This window comes from Cnephaeus nilssonii (genome assembly GCF_951640355.1).
Source record: "Cnephaeus nilssonii genome assembly, chromosome: 10".
NCBI lineage: Eukaryota > Metazoa > Chordata > Mammalia > Chiroptera > Vespertilionidae > Cnephaeus > Cnephaeus nilssonii.
The window spans coordinates 25,988,745-26,008,153 of record NC_137081.1 but is presented as its reverse complement, the minus strand read 5'-3'; the positions used below and the strand labels follow the sequence as shown (position 1 = coordinate 26,008,153).

The window sequence follows — 19,409 nt, the reverse complement described above, 5'->3', positions numbered from 1 at the left end:
CCAGCAGCTTGGGGAAGGAAAGCCCCAATAGGCCCTGATCACTGGCCAGGCCTAGGGACCTATCAGAGAGGTCCCGGATTGCGAGAGGGCTCAGGCTGGGCTGAGGGACATCCTGCCTCCCACTGCACAAATTTGGTGCACCAGGCCTCTAGTATACACACACACACACACACACACACACACAAACTATGGACCTATTTTATGCTAGTTATTACTTTTTAATGCCCTTACTTGCCAAAATAAAGTTGGAGAAACCTATATTGGTTCCCCAGGTTTTTAAAAATACTTTATTGTTTTGTGAAATCCAAGTGTTAAAGACTGGCACAGTTTAAAATAAAATTCATTTTATAAAAGCATACAAGTATTTTTTTTTAGAAACTTACATATTGAATAAAGGAAGACAGTATAATCTTGGCTTTAATTATCTATGATAATAATAGCCAACAGGTGAGCCCAGCCTGTGTCGCTCATTTGATTGAGCATCATCCCAGGCACCAGAAGGTTGTGGGTTCGATTCCTGGTCAGGGCACGTTGCCCGGGTTATGGGCTCAATCCCCAGTAAGGGGCATGCAGGACGTAGTCAATTGATGTATCTCTCTCTCCCCCTCTCCCTTCCTCTCTCTGAAATCAATAAAAACATATTTAAAAAAAATAGCCGACAGGTGTTGAGTGGCTATTCTGTGTTCAGCACTGCTCTCAGGCTTTTTGAAATGTATGAAATCATTTAAATTTCATAGTAGTCCAAGAAGAAAGCTTTATTATCCCCATTTTACAGATGAAGCACTCCAGGCACAATCAAGTCCTTGCCCCAAAAGACACATAATAAACCCATGGCTCCACAACATATATTCTTATATTAAAGAAACTGGGCCATTTGACAGTACAACCAATAAAAAACATCGGTTGATATAGTCTAATGATCATACAAATGGACGTTCAATCACCATACAGATTATAAACTCCTAACCAAGACTCATATCTTATATTTAAATCAGAGCCCCTCCCAATCTTACCTTATCAATCCAGTTCGTGATGACCTATTTTTAGCTTCAGTGTTTACACAGGCATTGCTTCAAGTAACATCCTCATTTCTTAAGCTCATGTTTGGATTAGCTAATAACGAAAAACAAAACAAGAAAATACATTTTCAAATGGGGCATTTCAACCAAGGGATGAAAGCATACGTTCAAATTTAGTCATCAAGATTAAGTTAATTTAGGGCAAATTCAACTTTATAGTAAACAAATAGAAAAGTACATTTCAGTTTACCCATTTAAAAAATATATATATATGTATATACACATACCCCAGCTTCGAAATGCTAATTTTAAGTATTAAAAGTCCAGCTTCCAAATATTGATACCCATTCCAATGGTAGGCTCTTACTTAAAATGAACAGAACTTTAGTGGGAACTCACATTCGTTTGCAGCATCAGAAATCCAAATATAACATCATTTGGGAGAAGAGGCAAATTAGATAGTAAAATTCAAGACTGCTGAATCAAACTAGACCTTTTGACTACAATTGCCAAAGAAGGGGGGGGGGGGGGGATCCAAATTTGCAGCAAATTGAATCAAAGACAATAATTTGTCTTTTCAAAACTTACAATATTCTTGGTAGTGGTAAAAATGATTGTTAGGTTAAATATAGGTTTCTGTCCTACCGTCTATTCAACACCATTTACCAAAATATTGCACTACATTAAAGGAGTTGTCATTTTATGGTAAGGTAAATAAATTTTAAGACTAAGAAGTCATGGTTCCCTCAGAGAATAGCAGGGATTCAGGAGGCCCTGGAGCTTCTGCAGTTTAAGGAAATTTTGTGGATTAATATCTCCACCCCTCAATCCTCGAGTTGGGGTGTGCACAGATAATTTGAATATTTTGTTAAGCATACTGGACCCTAACTTCTGACCCTTCAGGTGACTCCTGCACAAACTCTTCTTTCAACTTTCTCGCTTCTGCTCAAGAACCCATCCCTAGTCCACATGCCCTAGAAAAACATAGGAACCAGTTCTAGGATGTAGCTATCCACCTTGCACCCACGCTCCTCCCAGAGACTATCCTCCCGCCCTAACCCCGGCCACAGCCCCCGCCCTAAGCCAGCCCAGCAGAAGCCAGCCCAGCAGGACCCAGCCCACTACAGTCAACTGAGGCTCTCCAAACTTCCTCCGCCCACTAGGTCCACGTGACCTCCACCCTCCACCAATCAGCAACTGCCTCCGCCCAGAACCCGGTCTCCGACGCTCCCCTATCGAAAAGACAACTTACTCCTCTCGCACTCAGCCCCGCCCCTTTCCCACCTCCCCGCCCCGCTGGCCCCTCCCACTTCCCCAACCCCCGGCTCCCCTCCTCCCGTGGCCCCCCGCCCCCGGGCTTCGCCCCTCCTCGCCCGGGATCGCGCGCTAGCCCTCTTCTCGCGAGATCTGAGCGTCCCCCCGCGGCGGCCGTCCGCCTCCTTCTGTCCTCCCACCTCCCTCCCCCCAATCTCTCCACTCTCCGGCTCTCCTCCCTCCCTCCTCCCCCCTCCACCCTCTGGGCCGGATCTCGTCTCGCTGAGGCGGAGGAGGAGAAGGAGGAGGACGTTCGGCTTGCGCAGTGAGATGTTTGTCCGTCGCCGCCGCCGCCGCCATCGCGGAGGAGCGCGATAAAGGGAGCTGAGCCGGGCGTGAGGGGGACCCCGCGGAGCAGCCGCGTCAGCGCAGCCCCCCAGCTGAGCCCCAGCCGCCGGAGCCCGAGTCGCCGCCGCCCCCGCCGCGGCCGCCCAGGGGCCGGCCAGCTCCCCAGCCCAACCGGGGGCCGCGCCGCCGCCCCCAGCGTCGCCCCTCGTCTGCCCGCCCGCCTTAAATGTGACACCGGCGCCTCGGAGTGCGACCCACAGCCGCCGCCGGGGAGGGGACGAGCACCATGTCGAATCTGAGCAAAGGCACGGGCAGCCGGAAGGACACCAAGATGCGGATCCGGGCCTTTCCGGTGAGTCTCTACTGGGCACCCGGGACCCCTGGGCCGGGGGCCCGGCCGAGAGTCGCACGCGAGGCCCGGGCTGAACTCCCCCAACAGGCCGCAGGCCCGGCCTCCCCTCCCCCACGCCGCCGGCCGCGGGGCGCGAGCCTTCCCGGCAACGGGGCTGCGCGGGGCCCCGGCACTGGCACTGCCGCCCTCCCGGGCCGTTCCCCGCGCCCGGCGCCCGATCCGGCGACGCGCCCCCACCCGTAGCGGCGCCTCCAGCCGCCCCGCGGGCGTCGGCTGTGGCCGGGGGGCCCCTTTGCCGGTCCCAGCACCTCCCCACATTATTGGGGTGTAGGCCCAACAGCTAGCACTCCTCTCCCGGCTCGGTTCCCGGGACCCACAGACCCACGGGGATGGGGACTGTCGAAGTCCTCCTTGTATGGGGCCTGTGTATAACTTTTCACGTGGGGTTTCGCTGTGGTTTCACAAAACAACCCAGGCAAACCTTTAGGATGATGGGGGGGACTGTCCTCTTTCTCTCCCCCTCCCCAGGAAGCGTTATGCCATCAACCTATCCTCAACGCAATGACAGTGGTTCCACGTAATGCTCGACAGAAACATACTAGTAATATCAGATGTATTTATAGCATCTTTCATCCACAGGCTTTCAAAGCACTTGACAAACTCTCTTGTGCAGAAATCCCCCCCCCCCGCCCCCGCCAATAGGAGGGTCAGGAGAAGCAAGCGGGAACAAATTGGGCAGTTGGTTCTCTGTTTCTCAGACCTGGAAGCCCAAAAGAATGAATAATCACCACCCTGGGTTGCTTTACTCTATAGGTGTTAGTGACTGCAAATGTGTTCTGTTGAGAAACTTTTTAGTATGACTTTGAGTCGCACGCTTGCGGAGTCGAGTATATAGTGTTTAACTTATATGATACAGGTAGTCAGTGGCAAAGCCTTTAAACTACCGGTGTTAAGAGAAACTGGACATACTTGCTCGCGTCGCTACAGTAACACCTATATGTCAAGAAAGACTAGTAATTGAGCAGGAGCCTTAAAAATAGTGAAACTACAGAAAGATCTTGCTTTTCCTTTCATGGAATCATAGACACAATCCTGTGAGGAGGAAAGGGGAGGAGGTGTGTACTCACTTTTTAAAGCATGATTTTTGTCAAGTGTAGGTTGCAGTGAGGAAAGACTTTATTAATAATATAGTTGTCGGATTTAAGTAAGAAATTCACTCAAGGAACTTGACCTTTCTGAATTCTTAAAGTTTGAAACAATATGCCTGATGCAGACTATGAAATTGTAAACGGGAATGTCGATGTGTGGAGACTTCCTGCTTTATGTAAACAAGGTGGGATATACTCAGAATTAAATGTTTTGAAGGGATTTTGTAATTTTGAAGTTTTTTTCTAAGTAAATATGAGAAACTACAAAGTAAGAAATGCTGACAAAAGAGCACTAATTTAGTCCACTAGCATGTTTTCCCATGTAAGGGAATAGTGTTATGAATTTGCGAGTAATGTTAGTTTTCCTACTGAATCAGTTCTAATCTTTTTAGCAGAATTTAGAATTATTTAGTTTTTTAAATAAGTTTATGCAACAAGTTTTCTAGGAAAAGTTTGCTATTCTTGGAGTGTGAGTTCTTTTTCAGATTATTACTAAAATGTGGAATAGCTCACATTTGACATCTACTTATGCTAATGTTCTGGTTAGCTGGTTCTACCTTTATCTAGGTATTTTCAACTCAGTATCTTAGCTGGTTCCTACCTGTTCTCCCATTCCTTCGTTCATTCAACAAGTACTGAGTACCATGTGCCAGGCACTGTTTTAGGGAATTTTTAAGTAGCATATGGTTATGAGCTAATTTGGACCCTTTCTGTCTCGATTTTTTGCCCTCTAAGTTTTTCTAAAAGCCTTTAATAAAGTTTGTGACTAGTGTTTGATATTCAGTAGTTAATATCTGCTAATTTTTAGAAGTATAGACTTTATTATTTCATAATTAGTAACATCATCGTAGTTGCCAGTGAAAAGAACAATTATTGTTTTTTGATATATAAATTTTTAAGTCATAGTTCCTTGAGCCTTTAATAAGGATAGAGATATGCCTCAGTGGTATGGTATTTCACATTGGTAAATGAGTATTTATAGACCTTCAAAATTTTTCTTTTATTTCAGGTTAGTGATCTTTTGCTTAACTGTAGTCTGCATAAATTGGTAGTCAGAAGTAGAAAATACATAGTGTTCCATAAAGAAAAAATATTGTTTATGTGTGTACATATGTACATACAAATACTGTATTTTACCATTTGGATATATAGTTACTATAATTTAAGGGAAATTATAGTTTAACCAAAGGTCTGAAGTGCTCATTTCAGATTCCGTTTTATAAAATTGATGTGCAAAATGTATAAAAATGTTTGGGGATTGTTTTGTTTGTATTGCAGAATAGAGTGGTAAGTGAACTTATATTTTATAGTCATGTAAGCCTATTCCAGACACAATCCCATCAGTAGAATCAGGCATTTTTAGTGTTTTGAGTGCATGTTTTAAGTGTATTTTCATCATTCTTCACAAGAATAGAAGTTACACCATACCAGTTTTATGCACAATTTACATTTTAAGTAGACCTTTTCATAAGATTTCAAGAGAAATTGGTTCGTTTTAAGATGGAAAACAATAAATAAGTAACTTTCTGTCTTTATACATTGTTGATGGAGGAAAAGTTTATCCCAGTTTTTGAGCTTTGCTGCAGTGTACAAAGTACATATATCATTTAACATCTTTCTGGTTTTGGGGTACCCAAAGTAACAGCAAGGGCCACAAAACTATTTTAAGGAAGGAGGCTATAAGTTGCCAAACTCCTGAAAACAAAGTGGATTTGGACCAGAGAATGCTCCCCAAGGAGTTTCTACTCTTCTTCCCTTGATGTTGCCATGTGTCTCAACCCTGAGCTTTTGTTCCACTATGTAGGATTAGTTACTGTCAGATGAACCTTTTGTCCTTATCTCTGAAAAGCCATTCCTCACCATCTGTACTGTCCAGGGTTTTGTCCACATGAGCTTGGAAAGATTGATTGGATTGAAGGGGATACATTTGAATGGAAGTGCTAGCCTCTCTTCTGATTTGCCTTAATTGGCTTAGCCTTCAGAGTAAAGACACATTTTGAAAGTGATTGCCTTTAGAATATGATCTGGAAATGGGTTCAGTTACTCGTTTATAGAAGCATGCTAATCATGATAAAGAATCTCTGACTGTGATGTCCACTCCATAATTCTAGATGAGATTACCAGAGCTCTACCTGTGTGGCGGACAGGGAATGATGTGGAGGTTACCAGTAGATGGAACCCATAAAGTGGCTTACATTAGTAAGCGATTAAATTTTAAGATTATTTTTTACGTATATAAGGTCACAAGAACTTAACGACTAATGGGTACCATTAATGTTTTTGTTTTTCCAGCTACATATTTGCCAGATTTGGGGAAACAGCTTTGATCTTGATAATAGGTTTCTCTTCCTTAGGGAGAGTAATTGTTGCTTAAAACTACCAGGACATACATACAGGAAAGCTGAATAATACAGGGTAGGGAATTAATTGTAAGTTTGTTTTTCATTCTGTAGCATTTTCTTATAGAGAAATCCTGGAATAAGTTGTAGGATATTTATTGAAGTGTTGCTTATACTTAGACTCATTCTTCCTTTTTAGTAGTTTTAGGACAGCCCACTGTGTTGTAGCTGTTAGAAGTTGAAAAATAAAAGCATAAAATAGGTACTTATAACATGTTCATTTTGCATTATCTTCCTAGATGGCAGTTCAGAGGAACCTGGAAAATCATTAGTATCAATATTACATTTGAAACTATTTTTGATAGTAGAGAATATAATGTGAGAATTTGGTCTTTTAAATAACGCATAAGTCACAAAGTTGATTCATTCAAACAAAATAGAAAGCTTTATTTGTTTGCACATCATTTATTCATTAAATTAAAAAACAGAATTTCTCTAATTTAGGAAGATTATATAATTAGGACTAGAAAAAAGTAGTATGCCTTTCCTTTGTATTATAAATTGGGAGACCTTAGAGGTAATTTTTGCTGTTATTTTCATTCAAGGTCATCTTGATATTTACAATTTTGTTAGATTTTTATAAAGGTTTCTGGACAATTTATAGTTTTAAATATTGCAGTTTTTGAGAATAATTCTTGTTTATCCATTGTAAAGTCAACAGAAAAGTAAAGGTGTTACTAGTAAGAACAAGTCACTGGGATGAAATATGAGTTACAGTTAGTGTCTATCAGTATATTGTGAAAACTGTTCAATCATAATCTGTCAAAGTAAAGAATTCCTATTGGTAGCTTTTCTAATTATAAATGTGATGTATATTCATAATATATCACTTGGAAATAAACAGGACAATGACATTTTGATGTGTTTTCTTTTAATCTGGCATACACGTGTGAGCACACAGTAAACGTGAGGTACAATATAATTGTATATACTGCCTTTAAAAAATTATTATCTTACTGTACATATAGTTTCATGTAAAATATATTGAACACATAATTTTTGATGACTGTGTAATACTCTATAGTACCTTCATTTGCTTAATCATTTCTTTTGCCAAGTATTTTGATTAATTCTAGTGAACCCACATTTTCTCTATTATAAATAATGCAGCTGTGACAGCACATAAATATTTGAGCTCATTTATAATTATTGAAGTACTGGGCTAACCATAATTGATATCTATTACCAAATTGACAGAAAGGTAGTAATAATGGCTAATACTTTTTGAATGTTACCATGTGCCATGCACTGTTCTCTGTGCTTTGCATATATAAACTCACTTAAAATGCACAACTCTATAGAATACTACTATTCTCATTTGTTATATATATGAGGGCTTAAGAGGTTAAGTAATTTGCTTAAAGTCCCTATACTTGTAAGTGGCAGGACTGGGGATTCTAACCCAGCCGTTTTGGCTCTAAAGTGAGGCTCTTAAGAATTAATTATACCTCTCAAGGTTGTGTCATTTTAACTTCTGTGTATTAGTGTCTTAGTCAACATATACCTTTAATGCCATAGGTAAAAAAAAAAAAAATAGTACTTTAATTTGCATTTCGTCGACTACTTGTAAGAATAAAACTGGATAGTTTGTAGGGAATTTTCACTTAGTTTTACATTAGAGTAGTCAACATACTGTATGTATTAGGAATATCCCTAAAAAGTAAAGAGACTGAGCATATGAGTAAGGGCTCTGGGCTGCCAGGGTTTGAATGTCAGCTTCACTTCTTCCTAGCTGTGTTATTTTTAACAAGTTATTTAATCACTTCTAGCCTTCTGTAACATGCAAATACTAGTAGTACCTACCTTACAGGGTTGTTGTGAGGTAAAGAAAATAAAGCATTAGAACAGCACCTATTGCTATATCAACATGTAGCTATGATTATGCCACTATGTAAATACTAAAATTGATACTATGTTTGCAAGTTGTTATATGGGGATACTAGACACTTATTTTAGTGATGCTGTCATTTTTTGGTACAGTTTTTAGAACTTACATTTTGAAAAACCTACAGAGTCGATTTGTGAACGACACTAAGAAAATTAGTCTCAAAGGATATAGGTTTGGTACCACTGGGACACTTCAAAAGAATGCTACTGGCCCTTGAGGGATAGATTCAAAAGAGAAGTTCTAATAATGAATCTCACATAATTATTGGAGTTGGAGGAAGTATGTAACTTTATTAAAGGAGTAAACACTCATTTAGTATGTATATCCTAATATGTACATTAGCTTTTTATCTAAAAATACACTTTTTCTTATTTCCTTCCCATTTTTCTTCCCTTTCTCTTCCACCCTTTTTTGGTTTCACTTATGAACTAGGTTGTGGTCCCTGCCCAAAGCTTATACCAGACACCCTTTTGAACCACAGAGCACTTAGCATAGTGTTAGAAACACTGTAGGTGGTTATTGAATGATTGATTAAATGAGAAACTAGTCATTTAAGCCAAACTATAGTAATTGATTAATTTAGTAAGTCAATGGAAGTAGTACTCTGAAATGTTTGAACTCCGCAGCTATAAGTGAAGTCTTAAGATATAAGTAGGTCATTAATGATCCTATGGCACTTTCCTCAGACAGGTAGTCAGCCTAATCTCCTGAAATGATAATGACTTGAAAGTAAAAGTAGTATGATGCATTGGCAGTAACCTTGGATTAAGTGTCAGAAGACTCTCTGGTCCAGTTTTTTCTGTTTACTAGCTGTGCTTTACATTTTGCTCCCTCCACCTTGACTCCTTCCTCCCAATCTGTTCACCTGTACATTCTGATCCACTACTTCACTCCTCCATATCCTCAGCCCGTTCTTAGAATTCTTAGCCTTTTCATCTAAGATCTGGCTTTGCCCTGAGGATACGGGCTTACCTTCTTTAATTGAGGTGTCTTTTTTTTATATAATCTTTGAATCACTGGGTCCAGGTGCCATTTATTGCCACTTCCATCATCCTCTTTTGTGGCGCAGGCCCTTGTTAACTATTCTATTGAGTGCTTCTTATGACTATGTCCTGACTTCTTATCTGTGCTCACCCAGTCATTGGAAGACTTTAATACCTTCTTCACAGACATGTTCTAGTTTAAATCTTAACTTGATCCATTGCATGTGGGCATAGTCATTCATTTATAAAATACATTTATTGTGTGTTCCCACTAGGAGTCAGGCACTAGAAATAAAATAATAATCAAACAGACCTGGCCTCTTCTGTATTTGTGATCTGCACCCTGTCTTGTTGCTTGTCATTCTGCTACTTTAGAAATCTTAAACTCCAATGTTGCATACTATCCTAGCTCCTCCATTTATTAGATGTAGAACTTGAGCAAATCACCAAACCTCTGCCAGTTTCCTCTTTTGTTAAAAGGCAAAACAATAGTACCTACCTTGCAAGATTGTAAGAATAGAGTGAATTCATGTAAAACTCTTACAGTAGTGCCTGGCACATAGTAAGCATTATTAAAAAATGCATGCTATGATTATTATTCAATTATTCTATATGCTTATTTCCTTCTCACATTACTGTCCTCTTGGATCTCAGGAAGATTCCTTTCATTCTCCCAAGCTGTGGTGATTGATACCTGTTACTAGTTGCCCTTTCTGTTCTGCTACTCCTCAGAGCAAGGCCAGAAATATCATCAAAAAGCATCTTGGATCATTCCACCTATCTGCCTTTAATGCTTTTAGTTTTTAGGCTATTTTGCACTCCTGGGAGAAATTGCAAGACCCATTGGTTCAATTCCCGGTCAGGCCATATGCCCAGGTTGCGGGCTCAATCCCCAGTAGGGGATGTGCAGGGGGGTAGCCGAACAATGATTCTCTGTCATCATTGATCTTTCTCTCTCTCTCTCTCTCTCTCTCTCTCTCCCTCTCCCTTCTTCTCTGAAATCAATAGAAAGATATATTTTTTAAAATTCTCTTATCTCTCTTCTTCAAAAAATTTAACTACTGCTTTACTGAGAAAACTAATGTTAACTTGTGTTAAGTTTTTCAACTTTCTTCCCTTTCATTTATGTTCTTTAACCTGTATCTTGACTCATTCTCAACTCCTCTCAGGTCTCAAAGAATGAAGATGTTTCTTTTCTTTTCTTCCCAATCCTGGTGACTACCATACTACCTTCATAGCCATGAGCTTTCAAATAGTCTGTATGTCGTTTATTAGAACACAGTTTTCTTTGTCAGTGCAGCAGAATGGTATCCCAGCAGTGCCGATTTGTTTTCTCATTTTTAAGATGTGTTCTGTAGCAATCTTTCTCACAGATTAATTGTGAGGATTAAAAAAAATGATGTCAGAAAGTGCTGTCTAATGATGGCATCACTGAGACATTTAAAAGAATTTTTCTAATCGTAAAGTCAGAATTTTCAACTAAAAATAATGTGTTTCATGTGGGACAGTTATTTTAAAACTCTTATGTGGTCTCTAGGACCCAGGGAGAGTGAAGTAAGTATCTTCAAAAATCTCCCTCTCTGGTAATTTAGAGCATTTCCTATGTTGCCATAAGTATAAATTGTTTATTGCTTTAAAATAACCAGTCCTTAATCCAGACTTCTTTAAATTGAGGAGAGTCCTACTTGACTAAATTGACAAAGTTAATAGGAAATTGAGAACAGAGCTTCTAATCCCTAATCCAGAGCTTTTACTATTAGAAAGCATTACTTCTTTTTCTAAAGTTAGTTTTAAAGTTGAAAATGTAATTGAGTAAAATTTATTAATTTGACTTCCATTCATTTAGTACTTGGAATCATTGAGAAAGGAATGGACCCAAATTTGCTCTTTAAATAAAGTTGTACTGCTAAGCAAAAGAATAAAGACATCAAAGGGATATCTTTACCTATTTTAAGAAAATACAATAAATATTCTTTAGAGATACAGTACTTCTCTCTAAAAGCAAGCCATCCTTGCTAAGAGGAATACTTTACCATACCGATTGTAAGTCATTCTTATCTAAAGCGGCCCTTCACTGAACAACACCTAGCCTCTTCTATTTGCCCTGTCCTCTTGAAAGTAATCATGAAAAATTCTTTTTCCTTTCCAATTTATTAATAGTATGAGAAGTTTCTTTATAAGATTAGTAACTACAGTTTGTTGAATGTCTATCTTGTATTAGGCTCTGTTTTAAGTACTTGGAAATATAATTACCTTAAATCCTCACAACAATCTTTAGATGTTGTTACTCTTGTTTTAAATTTATCTGGGGCTCAGAGACACAGTGAAATACATTTACATCTATGAAAGGGCAGAGCTGGGATTCAGATCCCAGGCTTGTCTGACTCAAAAATTTATGTTCTTTGCACTATACCATACTACCTAATTATATTCTGTTAAGAATTTGCTAGATTCTGAAAAAAAAAATTTTCTTAATAGGCATGTATTAGAAAAATAATCCTAAAGTTTTCATTTAAATTACTATCCAGGGGCAGATTTGGGGTGTCCTGCAGCTTATACAATGCACTATTTGTTATGAAATCAAAATTAAGTTCTAGCCATTGGAAGTTTTGTGTGTTTTTATTTTGTTTGTTTGTTTGTTTTGTTTTGTTTTTGCAAGTCTAGGCCTCACTAGATTCAAGGTAAATGAGAGTAAATGTTATAAAAACTGAATCAATAAAAGTGTTTATTTAGTAAAATTTGAGTACATAAATTGCTTAAATGGGCCCTAGTGTGTATTGACTTTAGTCAAAGTCATAACCTATCAGAAAGACACATTAGTTGTCATATTTATTAGTTAACACTTTTCTTTTTGGCTGATGGCACACATTTCTTAACTTCCTTTTTTCAGTTAATAGGAATTTATCTTGGTAAGTGTATGTTTAGAAAAAAAGTGATTTCTTAACATTATTAATGTGTAAATATTTTAATATAATCTTTAATTTTTGTCTTTGAGAATATATTAAAGTTGAGTAAGCAGTAAAATGAATTTTGGAGCACACAGATCAGCTATTTTAAAATATTTCACTTTTCCTCATAGTATGTGCAAATGAGACAAAAGAGATATATTTTTGGATGAACCCTAATCACTAGTCAAATAAAGTGACATATTTGCTGTTATTTATATTCATATTTTAGTTTTTAAAAGCTATAAGGCACTTTAGAGAGAATCTGTTCTAATCTCATTTATTAGATGAGGAAATAGAGGACCAGAGAGAACGTTAACTTAAGAAAGAACCATGACTTAGAAGCCTGATTTCCAGTTGAGAGCTTTTATTTTCTAGACCAAACTAAAATAAGTATTTGGCTGTAGTGACTTATTGTTAACACTAGAGGCCTGGTGCACGAGATTCGTGCACTGGGGGTGGGGGGAGTCCTTCAGCCCGTCCTGCGCCCTCTCGCATTCTGGGACCCCTTGGGGAATGTCTGCCTGCCGGCTTGGGCCTGATCACCCCAGGGATCGGGCCTAAGCCGGCTGTCAGACATCCCTCTCACAGTCTGGGGCTCTTGCATTCCGGGACCCTTGGCTTTTTACTGGCCACCTGCAGCGGAGGCATTAGAGGCTCCTGCCACCGCCGCTGCACTTGCCAGCCATGAGCCCAGTTTCTGGCTGAGCAGCTCTCCCCCTGTGGGAATGCACTGACCACCAGGGGGCAACTCTTGCATTGAGTGTCTGCCCCCTGGTGGTCAGTGCAAGTCATAACGACCGGTTGTCCCACTGTTTGGTTGATTTGCATATTAGGGTTTTATTATATAGGATTAGCATATTCAATTATAAAATGATTTCTTAATATTGAGCACCCAGGTGATTTGAGTTGAGTAAAGGAAACTTACACTTAGGCCAGCACACTTGGATTTCTTCATTGTTCTAACTAGCTGTGTGATCTTGGATAAGCCTCTTAGCCACAGTTCCCGCAATTGTAAAATGAAGATATTTTAACTTGGGGTTTAGGCTCATTCCAATTCTAAAAATTTTAGCAAAGGCATTGTATATATACACTAGAGGCCCAGTGCACAAATTCATGCACAGTTGGGGTCCAGCTAGGCCTGTTGGGAGGAGGAGACGGCGGGAGGTTGGCAGGGCTGGCTGGGGGAGGTCCACGGGCAATTGGCCATGGGGAGGGGCGGTGGGCCAGCCGGCCCCGCCCCAAATGGGATGGGGGGTGCCGATCGGGGGCCAACCGTCTGGGGGAGCGGCCATGGGTGGTTGGCCAGCTGGCCCTGCCCCTGATTGGGGTTGGGGAGGCCGATCTGGGGAGGGGCCGGCCGGGGAGAGTGGCTGCAGGAGGTTGGCCGCTGGTCCCACCCCCTGATCAGCCTGTTCGCTGGCCACAGTGGGCGTCATAGTGACCAGTCGTTAGGGTCGTTATGGCGTTACGGTCTCTGGCTTTTTATATATATAGAAGATAAATCTATGAAGTGATGCTGGTATGGTCCATGGCCTAAAACACTTTCTGTGATGTTGCAAAATTCACCTACCTTTTCAGCCTTAGAATTTCCTTTAAAATAAGCATGGTGTGTTTCAGTGATGATGGTTAAATCTTAATATGAAGCAGTGGGAAAGTGAGCTATGTTCTACATCTTTCTGTGTGAACTGGTAGTTTTAGAGAAATTTTGAGCAGATTTGATAGCAGATTTTAGTGATAATAATTTTATATGATAGGCTTTTTGCTGTGATACCACATTTAGTTACAAGTTTAGGTTCATTCAATTAAAAGACAAAACTAACTGTGGCACTTTATACTATTTCACAGGTTTTTATCTCTCTCTATGGGTTGTATGTAGCTGATTCCAGTGTATACTAATTTGTTATTGCCTTACATTTTATAGAGCTTTTACACATTATCATAGTTTTAGAAAAACTGATTTACCCATTTAAAAAAAAAAAGCAACTTAGTGGCCCTTTCAGGGTCCCTCAGTTGGTTACAATGTCTTCCCAATTAGCCAAGGTTTCGGGTTCGATCTCCAGTTCAGGGCACATACAAGAAACAACCATTGAATTCCTAAATAAGGGTAGCAACAAATCAGTATTTCTCTTTCTATCTTCCTTCCTCTCTCTAAAATCAAACAATAAATTTAAAAAAACAACAACCACCACTTAGTGACTAAAGCTAAAGAGAAGCCAATATTGTCACTTCTGGTTAAAAATCAATAATTTTATATTATAGATAGAAATGTGGAACTCAGACATGCATTTAGATATAAAGTATTTTTCCCTGTAACATTACTACTGCTTCTTTCAAATTTTATCCCAAATATGAGTCCTGTTTTCCTATTATTTCTGTTTTCCAGATCAATGTTTAAAGAGCAATTTTATACACAGGATCCTTAGTAGTGTTTGGTATTTAATATATATGGGAAAATGCAGCAAATGTTTTTATCATTTTAAAGTGTTGATCTTACAGATGTAACTTTTATTGTCTTAATAGAGAGGATCTCTAAAATGTTTGAAGAGTCTTAATCAAGGTGAATATGGTTTATTCTCTGGGTAAATGTATTTCAGGGTGCCAAGTAACAACTCTAACACCAGTATAGGATAGTGACAAACTGCTTGCCTCCTTGAAAATACTTAGGAGTGCATCTTACTTATTGTGGTCATCATGAGACTTAAATGTTACACATACATTTCTTCATAAATGCAAAAGTCATTCACAGAGAGACATTTGAACTCTTAAATCAGGTCTGATTTAAATGGATTTTAATAGGTTAATCTGGAAACTTGATTTGTGTCTTTGGAAAAGAATGTACAAAATTTTCAAATTGATTTTTGAACAGCTTACTCTTGTGAGGTCTGAAATACAGATTGTAATTGAACTTTCTGTTGGTGATTTAGCTTTTTCATCACATTACTATTCTATAATTTAATGATATTGGAGGCCAACTGAGTGTAGATGAGACTTAGTTTATGATTTCACAGAATTGTCCCAGGCTACTGTGCTTTACCAATTGACAATATTTTTCTCTGTTTCCTTGATATCAGTTATTACTTTTGGCAGCCCAGTTCCACTCGCCTCAGGTCTCCACTAGAATCAAAGAGAAACCAGTCAATCAAACATCAGTAGTCTTAACTACAGTTTTAAGTCATTAAGACTATATGTGTCTCTCCTGCATAGTAAAGAAACATATTTATCGAGCAAGTGTTGTGTGCCAAATGCTTTCACAAACTTACTTAATTGCCACACAATACAGTGTCTTCTCCCATTTCCTCCTCCCCAAGAAGATGAGGAAAATGCAGTTTGGAAAGTTAAATAACTTGTCCAAAGTATGAATGTTTCCCACTGGGCTGTTTTTCCTCAAAGCTTGGGTCTTTGGCTATATTTTTGCTGTTTGAGTTTGCTTAAAGATTAACTGATGGATAAATAGGATTATTGCAGATGTCATAAATCATTATATAGATCTTTGTCATCAAATATTATTAATCATCATTAACAATAACTGGACTGCATTTAAATCATTTTTGACTGTTATTAGGCATTGTGCTGTGTGTTATAAAGGATACAATAAAATAAAGGAAGAGAGACTATATTACTCTGAGATGCTTAAAATCGGGGAGGGAGCTTCCTTTCATAATTGATGGCTTAGTTGTGTCTGACTAGAACACTGCCATTCCTCAGATATTTTTACCAAAGCATCTTTTTTGAGGCTGAAGCTTAAAATTAAGATCAAGCATTTTTCCTTGTTTATTTTTTTTCTAGCTGTGTCATTCTGAATTGCTTGGAATTTCAAATTCTCACCCTTTTCCCCCACCCACCCTGTTCTAAATTTCTTGTAGAAAATTATTCATAGGGGACTAAAGACTTCTTGTCCTTTGTATATAGTGAATGTGAAGAATATAGTTCTCTTCATTTTAGTTCTAATTGGCTCATACTATAGTTCTCTCCAACTCTTAGTAGTTACCTGACTGTCAAGATGTGTAAGTATATAATAGACTTACATCCTTTCAAATTCAGACCTTTACAAAGTTATGTTTTTGTATCATTTGAAGTAATGTAGATGAAAAGTCAGATGTTTGTGAAAGAAAATTAAGACTGTTAGCATTATTTTTGTTATTGGTACTTTCTAATGAGGGAATTTCAATCTTGGATTGGGGAAAGGTAAGGGGAAGAAGGTCACCTTTAAAAATTAAAGTCTTGATTTGATTTTTAAAAGTTTTACTAAACCTTAAGAATTTAAGAATACGTAATTATATCTTCCCTTTAAAAAAGAGCTTTTGCTTTTTTTCCTGCTAAATGAATTTATTTTGCTGGCTGATCACTTTGTACTTGAGCTTCTTGCGGGTAGATATCATATACACTTAACAATTAGCAAATATTTTTGTGTATATGTCTGTGGATGCATTTTATTTTATCATTTGTTTTGCTGAAGTATTGTTACCAAGTCCCTCTTGAGTATATTTGCAGTTATTGTAACCTAAGTAAATCAGTTTCATCAAATGGAATTAAAATCGTACTCACATAAATATGTAAGATAAGGATGTTAAAACTTTTTTTTTAATGTACATAAAACTAGAGCCTTTAAATTTTGAGACAGGTAATGTTGCTTGCTGTATCAGGATGGGTGAGGGAGAAATTAAAAGTTCATTATTAGCGTAATTATTTTGCTACTATTGTTGACATGTTCACTTGACTCCAAGACCAAAGCATGTGTATGTAGGAATTTGCACTTGAAGCTAGTTTTCTTTAGTGTATTGTTTATGGACTTGTTTAATTTTAGGAGAGATTGTAGCTTATGAATCTTCAACCTTAATGGCTTTTTCCATTCAGTAGTTTCCTCCCAGTTAACACTTATTAATAAAATTCATGATTAAGTAGCCATCTGAAGTATTTAGTAAGGTGAATGAAAAATCTGAAAATATTAATATCTGAAATTGGAGTTTGTTGCTGCACGTTATTTTACTTAATTTCTATTTGAAAAAGACATTAGGTTGTTTAAACATTACTTTCATTGCTGTAGATAAGCACATTAAAATATTCTTCCATGTTATTGTGCTTAGTAATTCAAATATTCATGTTTTAAAAATTGCATTGGTGTAACACAAGGTAAAATAAAACTCATTCACCAAACACTTGTTTATAGCCTTCTAAGTTGCATTGAAGAAAAACATACAATCCCTTAAGTATCTCATAGTCTAGTAAAAAAAAAAAAAAAGGTATACAACATACTATGAAGCATTATGATAATGTAATGATAGATATAACCCAAATATTATGAAACAGCTGAGAAGGAGTCATGAGTTTTGCTTGAAGTCAGAAGGATCCCTGGAGAATATGACACCTGAGTTGTATTCAGGGGCTATGTGAAGAATCAAATAAAGAAGAGGCAGAAGAAGACATGGGAAAGTGAATGGAGAGGAGTGACAGTGGTCCGGATTTGCTATTGGTTTAATTTTGTTAGGGAATAAATGTAAAATAGGTAGTGGTGAGTGAAAAATGAAGTTAAAGTAGGCATAGACTTTGGCTACATTTTCACTGGTTGAGGTTGCTTACACTATATCTCAAAGAGTTGTTATGTTCCCTTTTAAAATACACCCCCACGGGCCTGTCATTAATGAGAGCTGGATTTTGAATAGGGCATGATGCTCATATGCCTATTTTGATAGTGATTTTGAGGATATTAGCGTTCATGATGGTTAGAAAGCTCTTGCAGTGATCTAGATGAAAGTTTTAAGGCAATAATATTCAGGATGAAAGAATGGGGGCATATTTGTCCTAATGTTAGCAGCACTTGGTGAATGGATGCGAAGGTTTTGAGAGAGAGGAAAAAAGATAACGGTATGCTTCTATCTTGTTGTAACTAGGTGATTATATTGCCACTACTGAATCCGAGAATACAAGAGGAAGATTTGGGTGGGCGTGGTGAGTGAGTTTACCAGGGGTTTTGTCTGGAGCATTTGATTGGAGACATCCAGCAAATAGTTGATTTTTTTTAAAATATATTTTATTGATTTTTTTACAGAGAGGAAGAGAGAGGGATAGAGAGTTAGAAACATCGATGAGAGAGAAACATCGATCAGCTGCCTCTTGCACACCCCCTACTGGGGATGTGCCCGCAACCAAGGTACATGCCCTTGACCGGAATCTAACCTGGGACCCTTGAGTCCGCAGGCCGACTCTCTATCCACTGAGCCAAACCGGTTTCGGCAAGCAGATAGTTGAATAAAATAGAATAAAATAGGCTTCAGGGATAATATCTGGGCTCCAAAATAGATTTGGGAGCAATTAACATATAACTTCTTGGAGATATGGGCCAAACTTCTTGGGAAGTCTGAGTTAGGGATCCATTACCCAGAAAAGTGTACACACATTATATATTTGCAAATTTTTGTATACAGTTCTAGGAGTCTCCAGAATCCCTTGCCAATTTAGTCTTGTGCATTTTAGAACCCTAGATGTGTGGGTAGTAGTTGTAACCATGAATGAAAATCCTTAGGGACCCAGTGTAGAGCGAAAAGAGCCCAGGACAGAACTTTCTCGGATTAAATGATTTAATCCTTACCCAAGGATATGTTTTTATTGATTTTTTTATTGGGGAGGAGAGAGGGGGACAGAGATAGAGAAAAAGAGAGAAATGGAACAAGAAACACAGAGAAACATCGATTGGTTGCCTCCAGCACTCGCCCTAATTGAACCTGCAACCTTTCGGTGTATGGGATGACACTCCAACCATCTGAGCCACCTGGCCAGGGCAGCATAGTTGTACTCTTAAGGTACTTTTGTTTTAGCTCATGTCTGTTTATTTGCTAAGTTTAAAAAGCTATACATTTTTTTCTGACATTTGATGCCCATATATGAGAATTCAAGAGATTCTATCATTGGGTACTTGTTAGTCAACATAAGAATTATACTGTGTCCTGGGCTGGGCTAACTTCTGACATTCTTATTAGGACTGTTAATTTGCTCAAGGTCACATGGCTTGTGAATTTAAAACAGCCATGACACAAATCCAGGCCATTCAGACAGCAAAACCTATGTTCTCTACT

At 38.6% G+C, this 19,409-nt stretch overlaps 1 protein-coding gene across 1 annotated transcript in view; it reads left to right on the top strand.

The window, feature by feature from the left end:
- The first annotated feature begins 2,487 nt into the window (after positions 1 to 2,487).
- Positions 2,488 to 19,409, top strand: part of CUL3 (cullin 3) — a 110,144-nt gene continuing 93,222 nt past the window's right edge. The window contains exon 1 of the mRNA XM_079783206.1: positions 2,488 to 2,973. Within this exon, the coding sequence (XP_079639332.1) occupies positions 2,908 to 2,973 (66 nt within the window). The 5' untranslated portion in view covers positions 2,488 to 2,907. The remainder of the gene's footprint in view (positions 2,974 to 19,409) is intronic.